The following is a 22,943-nucleotide window of genomic DNA, read 5'->3' on the forward strand; positions in this document are numbered from 1 at the left end:
TAGAAAAATAAAGATGAAGGTCACGAAAACATCACTGGCTGAAAACATGACGAGATTTACTGGCTGCAGAGATCAGCTTCCAACCATCTGAAGATGTTCAGCTGCAAGATCTGGACAGAAAAATGAGGAAATAAGCAGCACAACACAGTTAGGCAGTTCAACGTTGTTGATTTGCGTCTATGGTGTCACTGAAGGAGCTGATCTAAATGACAGACGGATTGTTTGTTGACATATAAAACACGCTTTTAGGACTATTAAGGCATGTTTGTGATGATATTCTGTAAAATGTCATGATGATACATTTCACCAAAACTCAGTCAGCTGATTCTAGTAATGTGTCCAATCTCATTTGGCCTAATTTAAAGCAGGGCTCAGAGGAGCATCCATGGCACCGACTAGACAATGACCTGGATGTTCTCTACATATTTGGTCTTCAGTCAGAGTGGTCCGACCGGCACGCTCCACTCCCTAAAACCCAGGATGCTTTGGTGCTCAGGGCTAATACATCTGAAAGTTTGCCTTGAAAACTGCATAATGTTATCGGTAGATGAGAATTTGTTTGTGTTTCAGAAGAAATACTGTTGGGAAAAGCAGGGTTGGGATTAGACTGCTCCTGAAGATCAGTGCGGTCACGAATGAGCTGATGTCATTGTGAGAACCTCTACGATCATCTTTTGATCTATTCTAAAAGCGTTCCCCGTGGTAATTTAATTATGATTATGCTGTTTTAAGCCTCAATTAAAAAAGCCTGTGTTGTTTTCTAGGACACAGTTTCTTCAGAATGAAAGTAGTTTTTCAGATATTTATCTCTGTTTAGCGCGACGCTGTTGGTACAGACCCCCCCCCCACCCCCCACCCTTCACCTGTTGCTGAGAGCTCTGTGTTTATGCTCTCTCCCGCTACCCTACAGCCCCGAGCTAACACCAGCCATGCAACAAAAGGGAGCAATATTGGAGCTATCCAGCTGTACAGTTCTGAACCAGATTCCTGCTGAGACGAGGAACACAAAGACGTCCATGGATCTATTTGTCTGAAAGTGGATGCATTAGAATGAAGAGGAGCAGGGAGCTGGTGGCCTGTCCAGCATATTTGTATTATATGACCTCTATAATTAGAAAAATGCTTCGAGAACGTGTAAAACACATCAAAAACACAATTTTCATCCAAGTGGGTCTTTAAAAAAGGATATTTAAATGCAGATCAGTCTGTGATCTCTGGTTTTGAAACTTTTCATGAATTCATCCTAAAACAAAAAGCTTTATGAAGAAAAAAGATCAGCGCTGATTCTGCTTTCGTTTGTTTTTCTGCTCATGGAATCATTATTAATGATATTCTTTCGGAGGGTGTGGAGAACCAAACAGTGGGAGGGGTGGGTGTGTGCGTCCGCGCGTGCTTGTGAGCGCAGCGCCCTCATTCAGCCACGGAGCGCAAAGGAGACGGAGCTCTGCGGATCCACAGCAGAGCGTCAGGAACCAGAGTGCGCATGGAGCTGCTGCCCCGGGGAGCTCGGACGCTGCTGCCGCCGCTGCTGCTGCTGCTGCCGCCGCTGCTGCTGCTGCCGCCGCTGCTGCTGCTCGGCCTCAGCCGCCCCGTAGGAGCCGGAGATGGCCGCAGAGGTAGGACTGAACCCTGGGAGGGAGAGGACGCGCAGAGCCAGAGCACTGCTCTCCTGGCGCTTTCAGCTCTGCTGCTGGTTTCAGGAGTCAAAGGCTTTTTTTTTTTTTGACCAACTGTGAACTTTTATTTGTGGATGTCAGAAAAGGCTGTGCTAAAGTAAAACACCTGCAGTTCTTCCAGAACCAGAAAGGGTTTATTCTATACATGGTTTAGATGTTATCAGGGGCAGCAGACTCTACAATGATCTGTTCATCCTCAATAAATAGTGTCACAGATTTTTCAACTATGAAGACTATAAATTAGATTCTGAGAAGAAAAGACAGAAATGAAGAATCTGCTCCCTCAGGATTTCACACAAAATGTAAATAAAATAAATAAATGAAAACGTTCAAACTCTTTAAAGCCCTAAGTTCAGATTTGTTGAAACTCCTGACATTTGAAACCAGTTTTTCAGGAAGTTTCAGCCTCACACCAGTAAAAAGTGTTTTAGCTCTCAGTTGAATGTTGAAGTTGTGGATTCCTGTATTTTCTAAAATACAGGATGCTCCTCAGAGGACCCATTGATGATTAGTGTGTTTTACAGGAGATTCCTGTAAGTGTTGACACTCTGCCCCTCAGGCCATCAGCATATTTACATCAGAAGCTCAGCCTGTTGGGATCACAAAAAGCAAACATTCGTAGGAAACGAAAAGGTGAGCTCATCAGGAGCAGGTCTGTCAGCGGCTGCAGTGCAAATGACTTTCGTCAGACGCAAGTCAGAGTCCCATCAGAGGAGACCACAGAGAAAGTCTCCGCTCTGGTGGATCAGCAGGACTTTGTGGAGGTCTCTGTGGGAAAAACTAACTTAGATGCTCAACAGAACGCATATAGATTTTAGAGAGGAAAATGTAAATATAAGTCGTTAATGTTGTATTGATTTGACTCTGTGTCAGAGTCAATCCAGTAGTGACAATCTGACTGATAAAGAAATACCGTAATTCAGATTTTTTACCTAATAATGTATACAAAACTGAACATTTTGTCCTCACAAATAAAATGAAAATGCTAAATTACAAACAGGTTTTAAACATTTATTAGGACATTTTTCTGTTGATTTTTCATGACCAAAGTGTCCTGATATCAAATATTTGTTTTTTAAATGTTTGGCACTATGAGGATTAACATGTCTTTCTGTCTGGATCATGTTTACCTGAACCCCTCATGCCTTTTCTGACGCATGCTGCATTTGTGGACGACGCGGACAACTGTGTTCCCACAGTTGTTCCCCAGTGTCTTATGATAGATCTTCAGTCAGCTACACCGAAAATACATGACATGGCAGGAAAAACTACTAAAGTTCAGCTGCGTTTACACAAACATTGTGTGTCATGTGACACACTTGCACCCAAAAGGGCCTCATTTGTGTCTCCAATCAGCAACTATAAAGTCTCATCACAAAGTTGCGCCTCTATGATTAATAAAACGTTAAGGATTACAGAAACTTTAACTTTTTTTAGAAGTATATATAATTTAATAGATTTAAACACAAACAACAATAACATTAAGAATACACATAAAAAAATAACAGGATTAAAAACAACCCTCCTCTAATGCTTTCAATAATCTTTTAAAGTATTTTAAAGTGTTTTATTAGATTTAATTATCTATCACCACTTTCATTCAAGAATTATTAAAATAAAAATGTAAAGAAATGAAATAAATTTTAATTAAGCTTAAAATGACAGTGCAGATGTAAACCTTTGAATACAAACTAGTGCTTCAGATGATCTGAGGCTTTCAGGAAGTCTGTTCCAGATCTGTGGAGCATAGAAGCTGAATGCAGTTTCTCCATGTTTGGACATGTTTGACAAAAGCCTGGATTCAGATGACGGGGGTCCGGCCGGCACATACTGGATCAGGTGGTCAACCACCAAAATTGTCAGCAGAACAAATAATTTTCTGCTTCCTATTATCTGATGATCTGTGAGTTTGATGACAGTAGATGAGGACGAGTCCTTGTTCTTTACTGGAGGCTCATAAATTAACGTGTTCGCATTGTTCCATCAATTAAGTTTGGACCTGTCTGATTTCCGCAAAGTGAGGGATCAATCAATCAACCAACCAACCAATCAACCAACCAACCAATCAATCAATCAATCAATCAATCAATCAATCAATCAATCAATCAATCAATCAATCAATCAATCAATCAGTCAGTCCGTCCACCCACCCATGCATCCATCCATCCACCCACCAAAATATTTTGTTCATGAAATCATAAAGTTTGGATTATTGACCTCAGATTGAAGCTAAACTTTGATCATTAAAGTAATGTGCTGCTGTTGATGGTTGCTGATTATGACCTCACCCCTGAATAGCATCGATAACACAGTGTTTTAGTGAGCATATTGCTACACTCCCAAAGACAAACTGCAGATTAAAACCGAGTGTAAAAACACAGCAGGTCTCCTTTTCGGTTCGGACATCAGTTAACTCCAAACCCAAAGACTGAGATCATCCTGTCATCAGTGGAGATGCAGATGATGGCTAATAAATATAATTTGTTTTGACGTCTTTTGACTGACAGAGAGGAAAAGACTCTGTTGGGGTGGGGGTGGGGGGTTTAAAAGAATGTCAGTTTATGATACTATTGATAGGGGTATAATTAGAAATGTAACACTTTTGTTATGTACAGAGCCTTAAAAAACCCAAAGGCTTAAGGGTATTTCAAAGCATCAAGTCTCCCTATTTTGACATTTTCAAAATAAAAGCAGGTCAAAAGACTAACAGTTATCTTAGCCATTTGCAAATCATTTTAATAACATTTATAAATTCTTTTTTATTTTAACATATAGTTGCCGCTAAAACTGTATACAAAATGTAAAAAATGTGTAAAAGATCATTTAAATGCAGCATCCTGCGACTGCAGAGAATTCTCTTCAAGGATTGATCTAAAATCAATACTTTTGAGGTGAAGGTAAAGGACTGAAATAAAAAAAAATTCATGTTTAGTTGATATATTGATTTTGATCATATTAATATATTGATTTATTGCATTTCCTTCAGGAAAAAGGTCTTTCTGTTACTTAAATTTAGAATAGTTTGACTGGAGAAGTCAAAAGAAGAACTGAAAGCTTTTTTTTAGCCAAACAACATTAATTTTATAGTGGAACCTCCACACAAAAAGTATATTGCCATTGTTTTGTATTAAATTAGAGCCTGATTAAATCATTAGAGTAAAACAAAATCAAATGGATTCAGAATTTTGGCTGGTTCAGCCAGGAGCGATGAAGAATTTCCAGGCTTTGTCTAAATTGAAAATCTTTAAAAAAAAGTGATTCAGTTCAAGATGAAAGTCCACAGAGTTGAACTCTTTACTGGTCAGTGGAGCAGTAATGCATCCTAAAAACCTCCCTTCAGGACCTGTGAAAGCAGGTAGAGGTAGTCCTGCTGCTCTGACATTCCTGATCATCTGTTTTCTGCAGCCTCCTTCTGCTTGTTTGTGGAAATTAGAAAAGCCTCCTGGGAATGATGAGGGACAAGTGAATAATGACATCTGGATGAATGTTGAATTCACCAGGCTGCTAAATAATAAAAAACAAGAGAATAAGTGGTGAGAAACGCTGAACTCAATGTTCACCCTCCAATCTGAACCTGTGTGTGTGTCTTTGAGTGTGTGTGTTTCAGCTCTAAGTGAAAACAGCTGACTGCCCTCTCTTTGTGTTGACAACTATTTAATTATGAGCAGGATTCTGTTGACTGAGAAGTTTTGCCTTAAGTAGACTCTTGTCTTGTTGCACAAACTGCCTGCAGGTTAATGTCGAGGGTCCAACTTCCCCTAACTTTTAGAAACATGGAGGCACCATTGACTGTATATTATCTAACAGGACGAATTCTGTGTGACTTCATCCATGGAAAAGCCTTGCTTCTGGTTCCAACCTAATGAAGTCAATTCAGTCGCCATTTTTCCGTGATAAGTTGGTCGCCATGTTGGAACCATATGTTCTCAGTAAGCTGTGAACACACCTGATCCAGCTGATCGGCAGCAGGTTGGACAGCAATAACAGAACTTGGGACCTCAAGGGTTAAAGTTGCTGCGTTTTAAGGTGCACCCACAGCAAAATGCACCTTGCCAGAATCTATCCGGCCCCACAGGACGGCTCTTTGGTACCTGCTGGCGTTCCACTGGCCCCTGCCAATTTGAAAAGGGGGTGCTGTGGCACCAGCCCCTGAATCCAAGAACAAGTCAGTTGCGGTGTCACAGAGGCAACAGAGACTGATGTGACGTCAACTGTTCTACAATATATTTTTTCTGCAAAGAAAAGAGAATGTGGAGTGGAGTCCCGACTTAAAGTATGCAGCGTGAAAGACAAAAAGGAAAACTGCAATGGTTTAATTTACCTGAAAGCAAATGAGTTTCATCCCGCTACAATTGGATAGTGTTATTATCACCTCAACTGGGCGATGACAATTTAGTTTTAAGTGGCGCTCAAATCAGTAAGCAATCAATGGCGTGCGGTGTTGTCAGCACCACCAAATTTTTGTGCTATGAGTAGGACCTTGAGAAGGTGTTTCCCAACTCTGTTTTACATTTTGGTAATGCCACTCTGCTCAAACACACCTGATTTGGGGCTTCATCACAGCTATGCATATGATACGGGCTGTCTGCAGGCTAAAAATGGGCATACCTGTAAGGTAAGGTAAAGGTAAACCATTTGGTAAGCCTATAATCTTAAAATACAGTACGGGTCCATGTGACTAAAGCACAAACTCATCAACAGCCAATAGTTCTTATGTTATTATGCAGCGTGTGCTGGATAGTGTGCTGAGAAGCAGGGTAAGGAAACACTGCCTTACCCTACTTCTTCAGAGGCTGAGCTGCAGCTTTCCTTTATCCCACAGAAGGGTTTAGTGATCATTCAGAAGGTCTTTGAGGAACTCCCAAGGTCTCCGTACATATTCAAGAAGATCTATTGAGCTTTTTCCAGCTTGTGTTACAGAAGTCCCACAAAGGTCAAATAGGTCTTAAAGAGACCCCAGAGGTTAAAAAGTTCATCCTGAGGTTCTCCTATAAACAATCTGCCAATTTGATGTTGTGATTATTCACTGAACTTGTTGAAGATGTGAAAGTTTCAAAAGGACAAATGAAGAAGAAGAACTGAGATCAGCAGAACCTAAGTCACAGAAAGAAATCCCCTCAAACCAGAACACATTTTATTATGTCTTTAACAGGCAAAAACAAAACAGATGAAGGAGTTTGTTGTTTAGCTGAGTGAAGGTTCAGAGGTAGGGCACACCTTAACACCCGTTCAATAGCGCAGAGCAGAAGAGCAGGAAATACAAGACATGCTGGAATAAATTCTGGTCTCTGCCAACATCTTTATGATGTTAATCTGAAAACCACGAGGAGGTGCGTGATTTGAAAGGACAAAAAGTTGGGATTAAAACCAACCAGACCAACCAATAAACAACACATGGTGACCTAAACATAAACATGAATGGAGCTGCCGACTTGAAGAAGTGACACCGGCATCTATTCTGAGCAGAAATCCTCATTTCAGTTGGATCTTTGCTGACATCATCCACAGGATTGTCAATAAATGAAGCCTGACTCCGCCCACCTCAGCAATATGTTGAAAATGGCCCAAATAAAGTGAGCCATTTGTCAGGTTCTACCAAGAGTCAATAAAAACAAAACAACAACAAACAAACCAGCTTTGAATGTGAATGTGATTTGAAGTTTGTTGCTTTTAGACTCGGCCTCGACTGGTCATTGGAGGAAGCAACATTTGGTAATTGTTTTTACTTTAGGATTTACTCAGGAATGAAAGGTGTAGTCAGCTGTTACCATCATTTGCTTTGAGTGACTGACAGATAACACGTTACATAACCGATGTTACAGTTTTGCACAATTGTTTCCTGTCAGGTTTAGGGATCCTACCAGATCCAAGGAGTATTATTAGAGTCCACTGGACCAGGTTCTGGTCCACCTCTACGAGCTTTCTTGGCATAGTTCTGTTAGTTATGTCTGAGCACAGGGCAGAGCCCCCTATAGAAGACAAACCCACCACACATTTACTCAGGGACACCCTGAATTGTCTGGTGTAAGGGCGCTCTGAGGCCATGGTTTCAGTCTTAAACCGCTGCTCTGAACTCACCTGTGATGAACAAACTACTTCAGCAGAACTCTTGTGCAGAAATTCTTAAATCCTCTGTCAGGTTGGTAAAAAAAAAAGGTTATTTTAAATCGTGAAGGTTTTTTTAGTGTTTTATGTCTTTTATCTGTGCAGATTATTTATTGGCGTGCAGTACCCTGTTACCCAGAATGCTTTGTGCTACGCTGAGCTTCAGGTGTAGATCAGGAAGAGCTGTTCGGCTCTCCTATAAGGCAGATGGGTTTGTGGCTCCAGGAAAGACAACAGAGCTCTTCAGAGTTCACGGCTTCAGCTGCAGCAAACATCAACACTCAGTGTTGTGACTACAGAACTGCAGAGCCCTCCGCCAAGGCTGTGAGTGTGTGTCTGTACGTCTGTGTTTGTAAGTGTGTGTGTGTGCATCTGTATGCATGTGTGAGTCTGTGTAGGTTGATGTGTTTGTGTGTAAATCTGCATGCGTGTGTGTCTGCTTAAATTGGTGTGTGTTTTCTTAATGTATGTGTGTGTATTAATGTGTGTGGTGTCTTTGGCGTGTGTGTTTATTTCTGTGTTAGTCTGTGTGTGTGTGTGCCTGCTTAAATTGGTGTCTGTGTGATAGTCTTCTTAATGTATGTGTGTGGTGTCTTGGTAAAGTGGTGTGTGTGTATTTCTGTGTTAGTCTGTGTGCGTTCGTGTTCGCGTAATTTGGTGTGGGAGAAAGTTTGTGTGATACTATTTACGTGTTTGTGTGTAATAGACTTGGTGTGTGTGTCTCTGTAAGTGTGTGTGTATTGATCTGCGTGTGTGTCTTCAAGAGTTGTAGTGTGTGTGTTAGTATGTGTGCATAGTGTGTGTTTGTGTGTGTGAGGTTCCCAGTGTTTTTGACTCCTTGAAGTTCCCCAGCGTCTTTTGTTTCTTTACAATCGGGCAGAAAAGCCTAGCTAATGTCCCGTGGTTACCATGGCAATGGCGTTAGCATAATTAGCAGAGCCTCAGAGTCGAGGTCTGCAGGGTTGGTTCTGGGTGTTCATTGGATCGTAGGAGGCGGGTCTTGATAACCTTATGGTTCTATTGATGCGAACATGAACCTGTACATTGGTGTTTTTTCTGGGGTTTTGGTGTGACCACGACCTTCATGAGACCAGTGGAAGGAGCATGTTTGATCGGCCCGGGTTCTGCAGCAGCCGGCAGGTTTGGCTCAGCTGTCAGATGCAGCTCGTGGGATTTTCTGAGCTGGAATCTGAGGAATGTCAATAGGGGAGCTAAAGAAGTGTTTGCCAGATTAACCGGGCCGTTGTGCAGCCGGGCGCCCCGCCTGATCCGGGTGTGTGGAGTCACCTCTGCCGTGTCGGGAGAACTGCAGCTCCATTTGGCTTTCACTAACAAAGAATATCTGTTGACAAACCTTCATTGTGGACCTCTGATTGCATCTGCATCATCTGAGCCACCCTTGGAGATGACAGCATCTGTTCTGATAGGTTTGTTCTTCTTTTCAGGATAAAGGATTTTGATTATTCCAACAGGAACAGTGAATGGTCTCTACTTAAATCATGATGCTCTTCATTGTTTTCTCTGGTCCTCTTGATTCTAGAGCTGTAAAAGCTCACCCGAACTCTGGTTTATTTCAGAACTTGCAGATGAACTCTAGTTTGGTTCACTGCAGTGTGAATGCAGAAAAACTTTCCATGAACAAAGGAGAGGAAAAGAACAGAAAGGAAAACATGACATCAGCTCTGTGTATGGGGCAGACTTACCATTGCCTACCTAGAAAAAATATCCCAAATCACAGAACTGGCATGAGTTTGATCAGGTAAAATTGCTTGGTCCTCCCCCAGCCTTCTGCACCACATATGTTCCAGACAATGGAAAGTCCAAGTCAGTGAACAGAAGCAGCATTGCCAGACTGGGCGGTTTTCAGCTCAATAGTGCGGTTTTTATTCTGAATTTGTGGGCAAAAATTGCTTTAGGTGGATGGACATCATTTAGGGGGGTTTGGAAATGGTTCTGAAGCTTTTAGTTGCTGGTTAAAATTCTTGATAATCAGGGAAGTGCGGTGTGGGAGAGGCAGGAGACAGGCAGTGCTTCATCTGTTGTCTTCCTCACCTGCCATCATAAGATGTAGAAACTATACTGTAGGGCTGGGTGTACAGCTGCATGATATGAGGAAAACTCGTGATGTGCGATATTAGAGATTAATATTGCGATAACGATATAATTTGCAGTAAATAAGCAAATAGCAAAATAACCAAAAACATAACTCCCATTTCACTGCAACAGTTTAAAAATTATACTCTAAATGACCCTCGCCGACATAGGTGACAAACATCTAACATATTAGGCCTCCATCCGATTGATCAACAACTTGAAGGCGTCTATCTGATTGGTCAAATCCATAAAGAGATGTATTTGAATTGTTAAATGCTTCAAGCTGCCTTAAGATTGTTTGAACACATTTAAGGTTCACAATTTATTGCGATTTTTGCCGTCTTTTGCGATATGCAGAGCTGGATATTGCCATAACGATAAATTGGCGTTATATTGTGCAGGCCTAGCTCGGTGATACAGAATATTTTATATCATGATATCGTTTTTTCATTTCAGTACATATCTTGATGTAAACCAAAATAAAAATGTGGCTCATAAGAGAAAAGTGTTATCGTCAGCCAATTGTTTTGATTTAAATATTTATTTCCTATCATCCTTTAAACATAACAGATGCACTTAATGGACACGATTAAAGAAAAGCTTTCAAGTTTCAAAAGAGAACACAAATGAAGCAGAACACTAAACTTATCAGTTCCATTTAAAAACAAAACATTAATTATACAAATACATTCTGATGTTTTTTTTTTACATAACAAACATAAAAGTGCCATTTTTATCAACATCCTGTGAATAAGCTAGGAACTAAAATCCAACTGTCAGAATTTCTTCTGGTAGTTTCGACTGCTGTGCAGGTCTGACCTCTGTGGTTTTCGCTGGAGAATCATCATTTATTTCAGTCTGAGATTGAAAATGCTTTGTGGTAAAAAAGGTTGGTGGTATTTCCAGTTTTAGAAGGAACATGCCTTCTGCACAATTTGCAGTCTTTACTCACAGTTTACCCTGTATTTTGTAGAAAAAAAAAATGTACCAGCTAAACATATTATAACAAATTTTAACACTGTTTTACACAGAAATACCTTATGCCTTCTGTTTTTTTTAAGAAAATGAAATTGCAAAAAAGTAATTTATAAGCGGTGTGAACACGTATTTATTGTCATTTAAATATAAACTCAAATTTAAAGATGCTGAGAAAACAAAAGCAGATTTAATTTTATATGAAATCATAGCCAAAATAGCCTGGAAACAGTGTCATGTTTTTGATCATTGGTATTATATATCATTGACGTTAAAGCTGTAGTGCTCTCATGAGGGAAACAACATCTAACAGGTCACAGTCTTTGGTGAAACACCAGCTCTGTAGTGCTGCTGTTACATTTTATCGCCCAGCCCAAGTCTACTGATAATAAAAATAAATATGTGTTCACAAAACCATAAATGCAATATATGTATGTAAGTTGGATTCTAATCTTTTCAATCTTCAAAAATCACTTTATTTTGTGTATTTCCTGTTTCATTTAGCGCAGGGCTGCGAGCTCTGCCCCACGAAAGATTGTGCAATCCCGAGCGAAGTGGCGTTGATTATTCCTTTACTTTACTCAGCGTATGCTAATAATGTCAAGCTTATTATTATTATTGTTATTTACATTATTCCATCTCCTTCCTTTTTTTTGATAGGTCATTTATTTGGTTTATTTTGTGTTCAGATTTGACGTGAAGCTGTGCTGGCAAGACAGAATGAGGCAGAAGAACAACAGAGCTTTTTGTTAAATTAATATAAATAACAGATCATTTGTCTTTGGAAGGAAAACTTACTGTTGTTCCTTTTAATACACAATTAGAAAAACAGAGTCATCTTAGGTGATATTTGATTTAGTTCTTAATGTTTTATTAATAATTAGAAAATATACTAGAACAGATTTTTAAAAAATCTTTTCTTTATTATGTTTGACATAGAGATTTGCTTTCATTTTAACTAACTTAAATTCATGAAAAGAAAAAAAACAAGAGCAATTTTCACTTTTAAAGTAGAACTCCTGTAGTGTTTCATTATTTGTGCTTTTTTCACTTTCCTGTTTTTCTTTTCTTGTTCTTAATATCTGAGCAAAACAAAAGTGGTTGTTAGTAAAGTTCAATTGAAGTCCATTATTTCATGTTTTTCTCTGACTGACTGCAGAAATGGTGAATGTTTTGTCAAAACATTTGGATTCTTGACATTGAAGTTGTATAAAAGTCGACCAGCCAGGAAGTTATTCGACATTTTACCATATATACTAACCACTTCTTACTCCAATTTCCTTTTGATAGCCCATTTTGGACAAAAGAACCCCCAAAGAGTGTGATTTGATTTTTTCCTCCGGTGGTTTGCGTCAGTCTTTGCTTTTCTCCTGATAGCAGCGTGTTTGAAAGCAAAACAGATGAAGGAGGGACAGATTTCAGCATCATGATGACTGTCGGACATCTTTGCAGGTCTCCAGACGCCTCCCAGCCGCACAAACTCCCAGTCAGGAGGATTTCATTCAGACTGCAGCAGCGAATGCAGGAGCAGGACTCGCCCCCTGCCCTGTCAGAGCGCGGTTAACCGTCAGGGAAGAATAACTCGTTTCTGGAATTTTCCTTCAAAGAGAGTGCGGCGTTTAGAGTCTGACAGACAAGCACAGTCACGCTCTGACCTGAGAACGCCGCCGTGGGCAGGACTCACACGTGCACACGCACCAGCATGAGTGCAGAGTAGATTTAGTGATTAGTATCTGGCTGAGAACACGTCTGTTCAGGACGTTCTAGTCAGATTTGACTTTCTGGATCAGGTTTCTGCAGGGTTGTGCCATGCAGGCGACCTGAGGATGCAGGGGTCAGGGTTGCTGGAGTGTGCACATAGGTAGCAAGCATGTACTAAAACACAGGGAAAGTAAAACCAATGTGAAATCAAATGCAGCTGATCTCCAACCTCATTTTCATTTGGCTGAAACATTTCAGAGGCTGCAAAAGGGAAACAATCTGAAGATCCCTGTGGCTCGGCATGGAAAGTGGGACGAATGTCAGAATTTGGCTGACGTGTTTGGGCAGGTGAACACGGACTCAAGTGAGCGTCTGCCTGAGTCCAGGGCTGGTTCTTCTCCGCAAACTCTACAAACTGGTTATGCTCCGATGTGCAGTTAGAGAGCAGAAGTCTTTGGGTTGAAGTCAAGGATCAACAAAAGGTCAAAGCTGCAACATTTCAGCTCAGGAAGTATTTTCTTTCATCAAAATCCAAAGAAAGTCTCTTTTTAGTCCCACTCTGATCGTCTTTTGATCTATTATAAAACTGTTCCCAGTGGTTCATTTATTATGATGCTGCCATTTTTAGCCTGAATTTAAAAAACCTGTGTTGATTTCTAGGATATAGTTTCTGCAGAGCAGCAGGAGTTCATTAGAACTTCACCTATGTGTAGTGAGCAGGACCGTTGGCGCCCCTCTTCCCATCACCCATCTATTTACATGCTCTTTTGCTAGCTTACAGTTCCTCACAAACCCGACCTAACATAGTAGTCAGCAAGTAAAATAGTCAGCAATATTGGAGCTAAACAGCCGGAAAGTTTTAAGCCAGAATCCAGCTCAGACGAGAAAAACAAAGACGGACACGTATAAATACGATCTTTTTCAAATACCATTTTCCTAATTCTTAATGATTTAAATAAAGAAATACTCAGAAATGCAATTTGCGAGAACATGTTAAAAACACCAAAACACCATTTTCATTGTCTCTAAAAGAACACTGTGGTTTCTGCAGCAGCTCCGCTGATTTCTCAGTTGTTGAATTCAACCAAAATCCAAAGATTAAAATTTGATATTTTTTTGCGCCGCAGAAGAAGAAGAGGCTGTGTTCATTTGAGAATTCAGAGTAGTGGTTTGTCTCTCAGCCCTCCATCCGTTTGTCTGGTCTGCTGCTAATTCCCCATAATCAATCAAAGCACTCAACAATAGTTTTCAAGCATTGGCGTAAAACGTTTTCATTGATTTTAGTTGAGTGACAGATTTTGGTTGGAGCTGCAGGCAAACAGACAGCAGGTCAAACTGTGAAAGCATCTCTTTGTTCCACTATAGGTGACGGATCTCCACGGAGGCTTTTTTTCTCCTGTTGTCAAGCAGAACAATTAGGTGTCATATCTGAACATCTTCCTGACTTCAGAACCTGACCCACTTTTTCTTACCAGAGATGGTTTACTGGAGACAGATGCTCCTCCGGGTATGATCAGGAGTGAATGATGAAGTTCTTACATGCTACAGGAAGGAAATAGAAAGAAAAACTCCGCTCTGACAGAGGAAGGCTGCGATGCTGCGAGATGTTCTAACATTCAGAAGGTTTTCTTCTAGGTTTGGATTTTCAGAGCAGGAACCTGGAAGTGCATGTCTCTTCATGTGGTTCATAGCTGTTGAAGTCAGATGTTCAAAGATGATCCAAGGAATGTCTTTACACTGTTTCATGGAGATGCAGCATCACTGTTCCCCCCTGAACATTTGAGGAGTTCATCTTCAGCAACAGTTTCAACCTTTCTGAAGCTTCATATTCAGGTTTAAGATGCATCAGCCTGGCTTCTTTCTGATAAAACCTTCACATTTTACTAGTCAAAGCTTTAAAATGGATTTCTCTTGGGCTTTTTTAGGTCCAGTTCATTTCCCAGACTTCCTTTTAGAGTATTTCCTTTTATAAATGCCTCTGAATACAGATCAATATTTCTGTTTTTGTAAACCCATCAGCCTGAACGTGACGAACAAGTTCAGTGTCTGTGCTTTTGTCATAGATCATTTATCCTCTCTAATGGAGGGGGGGGGGGGGGGGGGGGCAGGGTGTCAATGGGCAATTCTATGTATTTAAACTGCGATGGAGCCGGCTCTTTGTTCGACTGAGGGTCATCAGATGGGTCAACTATCTGCAGAGGTTGGAAAAACATTGTTGAGATAATCCAAGCTCCTGAGTTTGTGAGGCTCATCTGGTCGAATGATTTCAGCCTCCTACATCTGTGAGCTTTAACTGGATCAGAACTCTGCTGCCCAAACAATATTTTAAACCCCCTTGACAGAAAACATCACTCAATTTGCCCCTTTCCCATTTCCCTGATCTCCTTCAACTCTATTTATCCTCACACTGAGATCGTCTTCAGCTTCTCTTTTCTTCTTTTCTCCACTCCCTCTGCTCGTCTTTCCACTGTACACCGCAAACAAAAGCAAAAGAACACTAATGTTAAGAGGAATATCATTAAAATGATCTGTCTAAGCATCAAGTCGTGTTTACTTAACAAGAAATCATATGATCAGATATCCAAACAAGGAGTTCCTCACAAGCATTTAAAAATAAAAGCTAAAAAGGCCAGATAAAATTGAAAGAATTTGATTGAAAGTTAAACGGCCCAATGATAATAAAAGATTTCTCCAAAAAATATGTTTGTATTTTTTGAGTTTTTATGAAACTAAATGTCATTTATCTCGATAAAAGTGACAAAAATAATAGTGCACCAAACATTACAGTGCAATTGAAGTTTTTTAAGTCTTAAATGTTATGTTAATGGAACAAAAGGATTTTGACTCATTTTAATAATAGTAACTTTATTTCTAGATCCTAGCTCCTCCTAAGACAAAAAAAAAACCTCAACGGTACTGATCTTAAAAATATTCGGAAAGGTTTAGGGCCAAGAGAAGAGAAAAAATGTCAAACCTGGTAAAATATCTTGAATGTCTAAAAACGTGGTTTGAAATCTTTGCAAGGATTAAATAGTTTGCAGTGTGGGATTGAGAGCATTCAGCAGATCTGCATCTCGCCTCTGGAGCCCCTGCTCCATGACCTTTACACCACTAACGCCACTTTATGCCAAAAACATTTGGGTTAAAACCTGCATGGCCTCCAACACCTACTAAACCTTTACTTTTTCTGGAGCTAGTATGTTTGGGCACAGCATTATTATTTTTATTTTCTTTCTTTCTGCCACATTTGGCCAATAGTTTACCCTCTCATGCACAAAAAAAAGTCCGCCCCCAAGATGATGACATGACAGCCAGGCCAAACCCACAGAACCGTGTCAGGTGTTTTAAAGAAACGTTTGCATACTTTCAGCAGCTTGTGCTGCATACCTAAACCAGGGGTCTAAAAGTCCAGTGTTCAGGCAGCTGATTGGACAACAGAATGTAAACAAGAGGACAAGCAGCCTCAGTCCTGATGGGAATTATAGAGAGAAGCGAGGATTTAAGAGCAAACAGCAAACGCTGTCTTATTACAGCTAATTCACCCCCCCCCCCCCCCCCTCCGCACACACACACTGAACAATCCTCTGAGTCCTGCAAAACACCAGTGTTGCAGTGAAGTAAGACACAATGTGCATGCCGGTGTCTCCTCATCTTATATCCTCATCTCTCTGAGTTGTGAAACAGATAAAGTCGTCGCTGCTCTCTGAGCCGTGATTGGCCGCTGCTCTGATTGTGAATAGGAGACGTTCTGTGGAGCTCCTGGAGTGTCCATCAGCTGGAACTGTCTGCAGTGGAGCAGAACCAACCAGAGAGTTCCCAGCTGTAATGCTGCCATCCCTGAAGGCGCGCTCGGATCGAGTTACCGGCAGACATGAACTGCCGCAAATCTCAGCTTTACAGGAAAAGGCTTCCAGTGGCAACAGTCAGAGATTCTGATGAAAGGTCGACTGGTTCCTGAGCGCTCACACGACACGCTCCCTGCAATTCAGAGCAGATCCAGGAGCCTGAACATTTACACCATTCTGGTTATCAAGAATCACCTCGCTGCTTCACTTCTCATTTGTGAGACCAGTCATAAGTTTCGTAAATATGACCAGACTTAATCATCGAACAAAAGATTCTGTCACTCAGACTAAAAGCAGGAAATAGTTTCAGACCTGCAGGATTGATTGACACAGTCTCAACCTCTGACCTCTAGAGAATCTTTTTCAGTTGTTTTCCTTCATTCCTGTTGTGAACAGTTTGCCTGAAAGGTGAAATTTGATCAGAAATGAGGAGCTTCCCTCCCTTCCTGCTCTGCTTCATAGCCCCTACAGCAGAGGAAGAACATTACCGTTATGGAACATAAAGAAAACGTTGGGTCTGCAATGCAATGGCAAAGCTGAGAGGAAAAATCTGTCTGTCCTGGGCGTCTTACTTTTTATCATTTATACTTATACTTGGTAATATTCTTAAGAAAAATTTAATTCCACTTCTATGGCGATGACACTGCACTTTATCTGACTACTGATTCTATGTCTAAACTCTCTTCCTAATCCTTTTGGACACAAATCATCAAGAGCCAAAATGCTTTTTTATCACCACTTCCTTAAACTAATAGTAAAAACACAAAAATTTCGCTTGTTGGCTCCAAATTTCTAAAATAAACAACTCTTCATTAACGATTGATAACTTTCCTCCCCTCCCCATGAGTAAAATCCAGCTTTTCTGTAGGTTTATTATGACAATTTTGAACTTCATTTAAAAATAAAGTTTCTTTTGTGTCACTTTTGCTGGAAAACCTTTATTCCCTGCAGAACAGTCGAGTAGGCATAATTTAAACACGGACATTTCCATTGTGAATGTTTTTTTTTTCATATCTAAAATCCCTATTAAATCTGAACAGCTTAGTATTCTGTGTGCTTAAAAGCAGGATTTAGCTGAAGAACAGTTAAACTTCATAATTACTTGGCCGCAATCCCTCAAGGTGTGTTTGCATCTTTTGCATCTGTTTGTTTTGGTTTTCGCTCTATTTAGTGTTAAGTTTGTTTTGAACTGTTGTTGATTTATTTGTCAGTTTTCTGCACTGATTTCTATCTTTGCAAAAAAGGATAAATTTTTGAACCTTGAGAGGCAGACGACATGGGAAACAGGGCGCCGCGACCCTGATAATTCACCAGTGTTTGTCCAACCGCAGCCCGCCCACATGCCGCTACAGCAGCCTTCATCTGATGGATGATGGAGCTGGAAACTTTCCTTCTCTGTCAACCAAAAACTAATTTGAGCCAAAGCAGAGTCTTCCGTCCCCTGGTGGTGCTGCGTTGGAGAGAGGGATGTAGAGGATTTAGCAGATCCCCTCCCTTGGTGTTTGTTTGCACCCTGATTTGTTTGTGGTTTGTGGGAAGTTCAGTGTGTCGGCAAGCGACTTGCAGCCTTGCAGGTGGATTCAAGGCCACATGGGGGACCTCAAAAGCTCCACAGGTTTGAGTCCACAGCTGCTGGTGCTGCGGTTATTTTCTTTTTTTCACAGAGACATACAGATGAGTCCTTTGCACAAAGACTAAATGAAGCTTTTTTTTGTCAGCATCACTTTTAGGCAGCTTTCTGCATTTTTCAGTCATTTGGTTGGCAAAAATGTCCACTGCAGTTGTAAAATGTATTCAAGCTGTAAGATGTTAAATCACCAATGACAAAAATTATTAGTGGCAACAATAAATACATTGAGAGTCTTTGTTCTGTATGAATATCAGCTACCAAATGTTTATTTCCAGTCATATAAAGGTAGCCTCAAACCATGTCTGTTCTCAGCATCATTGATGTACGGTGGCCCTGATGTACAAATCACATCAACAAATCACTGGATGCAAAAACATATTAAAGATCAATTGAAAAAGTTAAACAAATAATAAATATGATACATTTTAAAAATTAAAGAACATTCCAGAAACCAAAGGACTATTACGAAAAACATGAAACAAAATAAAAAGGAAATGTGTAAAAACAAAAGTTATTACCTACAATCATAATAAAATGATTTAAAAAAAACGAGACAAAAAGAAAAGAAAATAAACCAGAAAAGGTAGGTGCCAAAGATGAGAAAGCAGCGACTGCTGAGATTTAACCTCTTACAAAAAAACAACAACAATGGTTTTATGTGCTTCCGTCTGACGGCTTGCTGGCTTTCTTTTGTTTGAGTGATGTCTGCCAGACTGCCTGAGTGAGCATCATAGTCTGTCGAACAGATTCTGCCAGAGTCTCCGTTGGGACTCGTTGATGATCCCGGTGGCCTTGGTGGGACTTCAAAAAGGGTATCCTGCAGGAAACACATGGAGGTCTGTGGGAACTCGGACCTTTGGTCATGGAAATAACCAGAAATGATTGGTAGAAAAGAGTCCAGAGCTGCATGTCAATATTTTGAAACTCAGAAAAAGCAGCGTTGGGCCACACAGATCAAAGTTTGAGTGGAATGTTCTAAGCCTAAAAGAAGATACACTTCATGTTTACTTGTCCTGAGCCAGTAATGCCTGAAGAGGAATTAAAGTCGTTTTAACTATTTTTGAACTACTAGGGAAGAAAAAAATCTTTGACACCTTTTCACACAAACGGCCTCTTTTCCCGTGGAGCTCACTGACGACAACCGAGAATGTCATCCAAGAAACCAGTTCTTGTGCAAACAACTTCAGTGTGTGTCTGTGCATGCGTGTGTTTGCATGTGTCAACAAATCCCCTTCTCTCATGCTCACAGGTACAATGGTGTCACTGCAGTTGTTTTTGCAGCTTTCACATTCAGTATTATGTAACATGACTGCGCGTGTTTACTGTGCTTCTTCTGCACAAACACGAAGCTGCAGTTCGGAGGAACACAAGTGCATTCGTGCAACTCTGCAGCAAAACACCCAACAATTTCCTCAGCTCCCGCCTGCAGAGGCAGGACGATCACTGATAGGAAGTTAGCAGAGAAGAAGCTACAGGAGAGGATCGCAAGGCGGTGTACTGTAGACATAATTTGAACGTAATGTGTACAACCTTGATTTGGGGAAAGAACCAAACAAAAGAAGTGGCGTGTGTGGGACAACTGTTATCCACAAACCCTTGATGCATGAGAGTACAAAACAAGAAACAAAGAAAAAGAAGAAATTGTTGACTAACTGTGAAAAAAGTCTTCCGCTCAGTGAAAGCTCATTTTCTTTTTTTAAACACTATGCTCAGAAATGTACAAAGGAGACAGCAAGAAGATAAGAGATTCTGCTTTAATGAACTGTTACTGCAGATTGTGTTAGTCTGAACTTAATGCACCTTAATGCATCAGCAGTTGGGTTCATACATTCTGGGGCCGTAGCTTCAGAAACCATAAGCAGGAGCGGCCATTTTTCTGGGTTTGGTATCCCCCACTGCAGCCAAAGTATGTCAGCAAGTGGAAGCATCAGAAGGGAGCGGAGCAGGGAGTAGGTGAGCCACTGATTACGCTACTATGTCACAATCGCAAACCTTTTTAAGCAGCATTTTTTGTCTGAACCTGATTCAAAATAATTTGAATAAAGAAATACTCAGCAATACAATTTTAGATTAATATTCTTTATCTACACTATATTACCAAAAGTATTAACTCATCCATCCAAATACTCAGCCACGCAGACTGTTTTTACAAACATTTGTGAAAGAATGGGAGGCTCTTAATAGCTCAGTGAATTCCAGCATGAAACTGTCATAGGATGCCACCTCTGCAAAAAAAACCGTGGTGAAATGTCCTCGTTCCTAAATATTCCACAATCAACTGTCAGCTCTATCAGAACAAAATGGAAGAGTTTGGGAACAACAGCAACTCAGCCACCAAGTGGTAGGCCATGTAAACTGATGGAGAGGGGTCAGCGGATGCTGAAGCGCATAGTGCAAAGAGGCCATCGACTTTCTGCACAGTCAATTGAACCGGTTAGTTCAAAAGGGGCCCAAGTCCAAGAGGTTTGTTTTTCCAGGAAATGATTTTAATTGCATAGCATAAAGGGAGGCTACACCAAATGATTAATACTTTACCCAGATTTAGCACCAGTTCATAGCTTACAAATGCTAAAATATGAAGCACTTCACTTTTATAATTTCAGAGGACTAGCAATCTAAAGTCTCTGGACTTGGGCCCTTCTTGAATTAAACAGGGGTGCTGCCCTATTGGATAACTAGTGCTGGGATAAAGGAAAACCCATGCAAGAGAGGCCCAATTCAGGAATTTGGACTTAATGCATTTTAATTGTCAAGCATAGTCAATCCGTCACAACGGACTTGGGACTTTTTTGCACATAATCAGATAGCTTTTCCCTTGAAGACCATAGAACATATTATATCTCTATTTTGTAAAATTGTGGATTGGGCCCCTTTTGAATTAACTGATTCAATTGCTACAGAGCTTCAAACTTCATGTGACCTTTATATTAGCAGAAGTACAGTATGCAGAGCTTCATGGAATGGGTTTCCATGGCCTAAACATTTTGGACAATTCCATGCTCCCAACCATGTGAGAACTGTTTGGAGCGGGCCCTTCCTCTTCTAACATGACTGAGTCTGGTGTGGATGAACTGGACTGGCCTGCACAGAGTCCTGACCTGAACCCCATACAACACCTTTGGGATGAATTAGAGCGGAGACTGAGAGCCAGACCTTCTCCACCAAAATCAGTCTGTGATCTCACCAATGCACTTTTGAAAGAATGGTCAAAAATTCCTATGAACACACTCCTCAACCTTGTGGACAGTCTTCCCAGAAGTGTTGAAGCTGTAACAGCTGCAAAAGGTGGACTGACATCATACTGAACTGGGTTAGGAATGGGAGGACACTTCCGTTCATATGTTGGTCAAGGCAGGTGAGCCAATACTTTAGTAATTTATTGCATTTCCTCCATCATGAGAAAAATTCTACAAGAATATGTTAAAACACCAAAAAAACATTTTTTATTGGAGTGGGTTTTGAGTAGTTGTATTCAATCCATCCTGTTGTTACTAAGATGTATCCATGAAATTTTTGTTTTAATTTAATTTAAAAATGAGACGCTCTTAGGAAATTCTCCTATGTAGAAATTATCTGGGTGGATCTCATTTGGGCGTGGTCTTTCCATACATTTTCTCTAAACTCTTCCTCCTAGTTCTCTATATCTCACTGAACATTTAGTGTCGCTGCTCCCAGTCATTTCCATCATTCTTTTTGTCTCTGTTGTTACCATGTACAACGACTCGTGTCCTTAAGTCTTGTAAGAAGGTGTTTTTAGTTAAATTATCAGGAAAGTCTCTCTTTAGTTTGAGCTCCAAAGTCTGCATTCCATTGCGCCTCAGATGTGCAGATGTGTTCAGGAAGTGTGTCTCCTACCTCTGCGGAGGACAGCAGAGTGTTCCTGCTGGTCTTCATTCCTGCTATCGCCGTCCGACTCGTTTGTTCTATGTCTGCTGGATGCGTCACAGCTTTAGGTCCCTCCCTTGTTACTTTTCTAGGTGCTCAGCTGTGCATTATGTTTTTTGACTCAGCAGCTTTTAGAGCAACAGCAGGTCAACCTGCTGCAGTCAACGGTGAGAATTAGGTTGGCACTGTACACTTCCTATCCTGGATCTACGTTGAGGTCGTTACAACCATTTCTCCTGTTAAATTGTGTTGTTTTTCATAAAAAGTCATCTGAGTTCTGCTTTTTAAAACAAAATAACTCACAGATAAAACTTGCAGTATCTAAACCAAAAAAAAAAACAATCTTCATTCTTCTCATTCTTCTCCTTGTCTCAAAACATTTTTTTTTGTTTTGTTTTTTTGTTCAGTTAAACTTTATATACTTTTTCTTTTCTCTGGCTATGTAATATTTTTACATGTAAACTTTTTCTGTAATTTTATACTCAAAATGTTGCTGATTCTTTAATTTTCTCTCTGTGGTTTCAATAAGGTTTTCAGAAATGTCACAGCAGCTCCAGTGCACCAGAAAACAGCAGCTCCTAGTGGGCTTCAGAAGAACTGCGGCTGACCCTCCATCTGTGTGTGTTTCAGTATGCCAGGGGACGAGTAACCTCCTGACTCTGCTGGGAACTCGGGAATACCATTACGAAAGCATGGTGAGGATGTACTCCAACTGCTCTGTGGTTCTGGAGAACCTGGAGATCACGTACACTCTGGAAAACCAGGACCTGTCCTTCCTGCAGGTGGGTCCATCGTTGCCCTGAAGAGAGTCACAGTTTATGAATAGTTTCAACTTTCCTTTTACGACAGATCTAGAAAGGTCTGATGATGCCTTTTTGGTTTAGTAATGAAGAACCAGTTCACAACTGAGACCATCTAAAGACTACACAAAGACGTAAAATTATCAATCCAAGCAAAACTGGAATTGATAACAATGAAATCGTTATTGTCACTGTTTATCAAAGTCCCATTCCAATAATCTTTTGATCTATT

The 22,943-nt window shown here is 40.5% G+C and overlaps 1 protein-coding gene across 1 annotated transcript in view; it reads left to right on the forward strand.

Moving 5' to 3' along the window:
* Positions 1 to 1,408: 1,408 nt before the first annotated feature.
* The window catches only part of LOC101169984 (melanoma receptor tyrosine-protein kinase), a 42,367-nt gene continuing 20,832 nt past the window's right edge, over positions 1,409 to 22,943 (forward strand). Inside the window, exons 1-2 of the mRNA XM_023950106.1 lie at positions 1,409 to 1,616; positions 22,542 to 22,693. Of these exons, the coding sequence (XP_023805874.1) occupies positions 1,484 to 1,616; positions 22,542 to 22,693 (285 nt within the window). The 5' untranslated portion in view covers positions 1,409 to 1,483. The remainder of the gene's footprint in view (positions 1,617 to 22,541; positions 22,694 to 22,943) is intronic.

Source organism: Oryzias latipes, chromosome 20 (assembly GCF_002234675.1).
Source record: "Oryzias latipes chromosome 20, ASM223467v1".
Lineage (NCBI taxonomy): Eukaryota > Metazoa > Chordata > Actinopteri > Beloniformes > Adrianichthyidae > Oryzias > Oryzias latipes.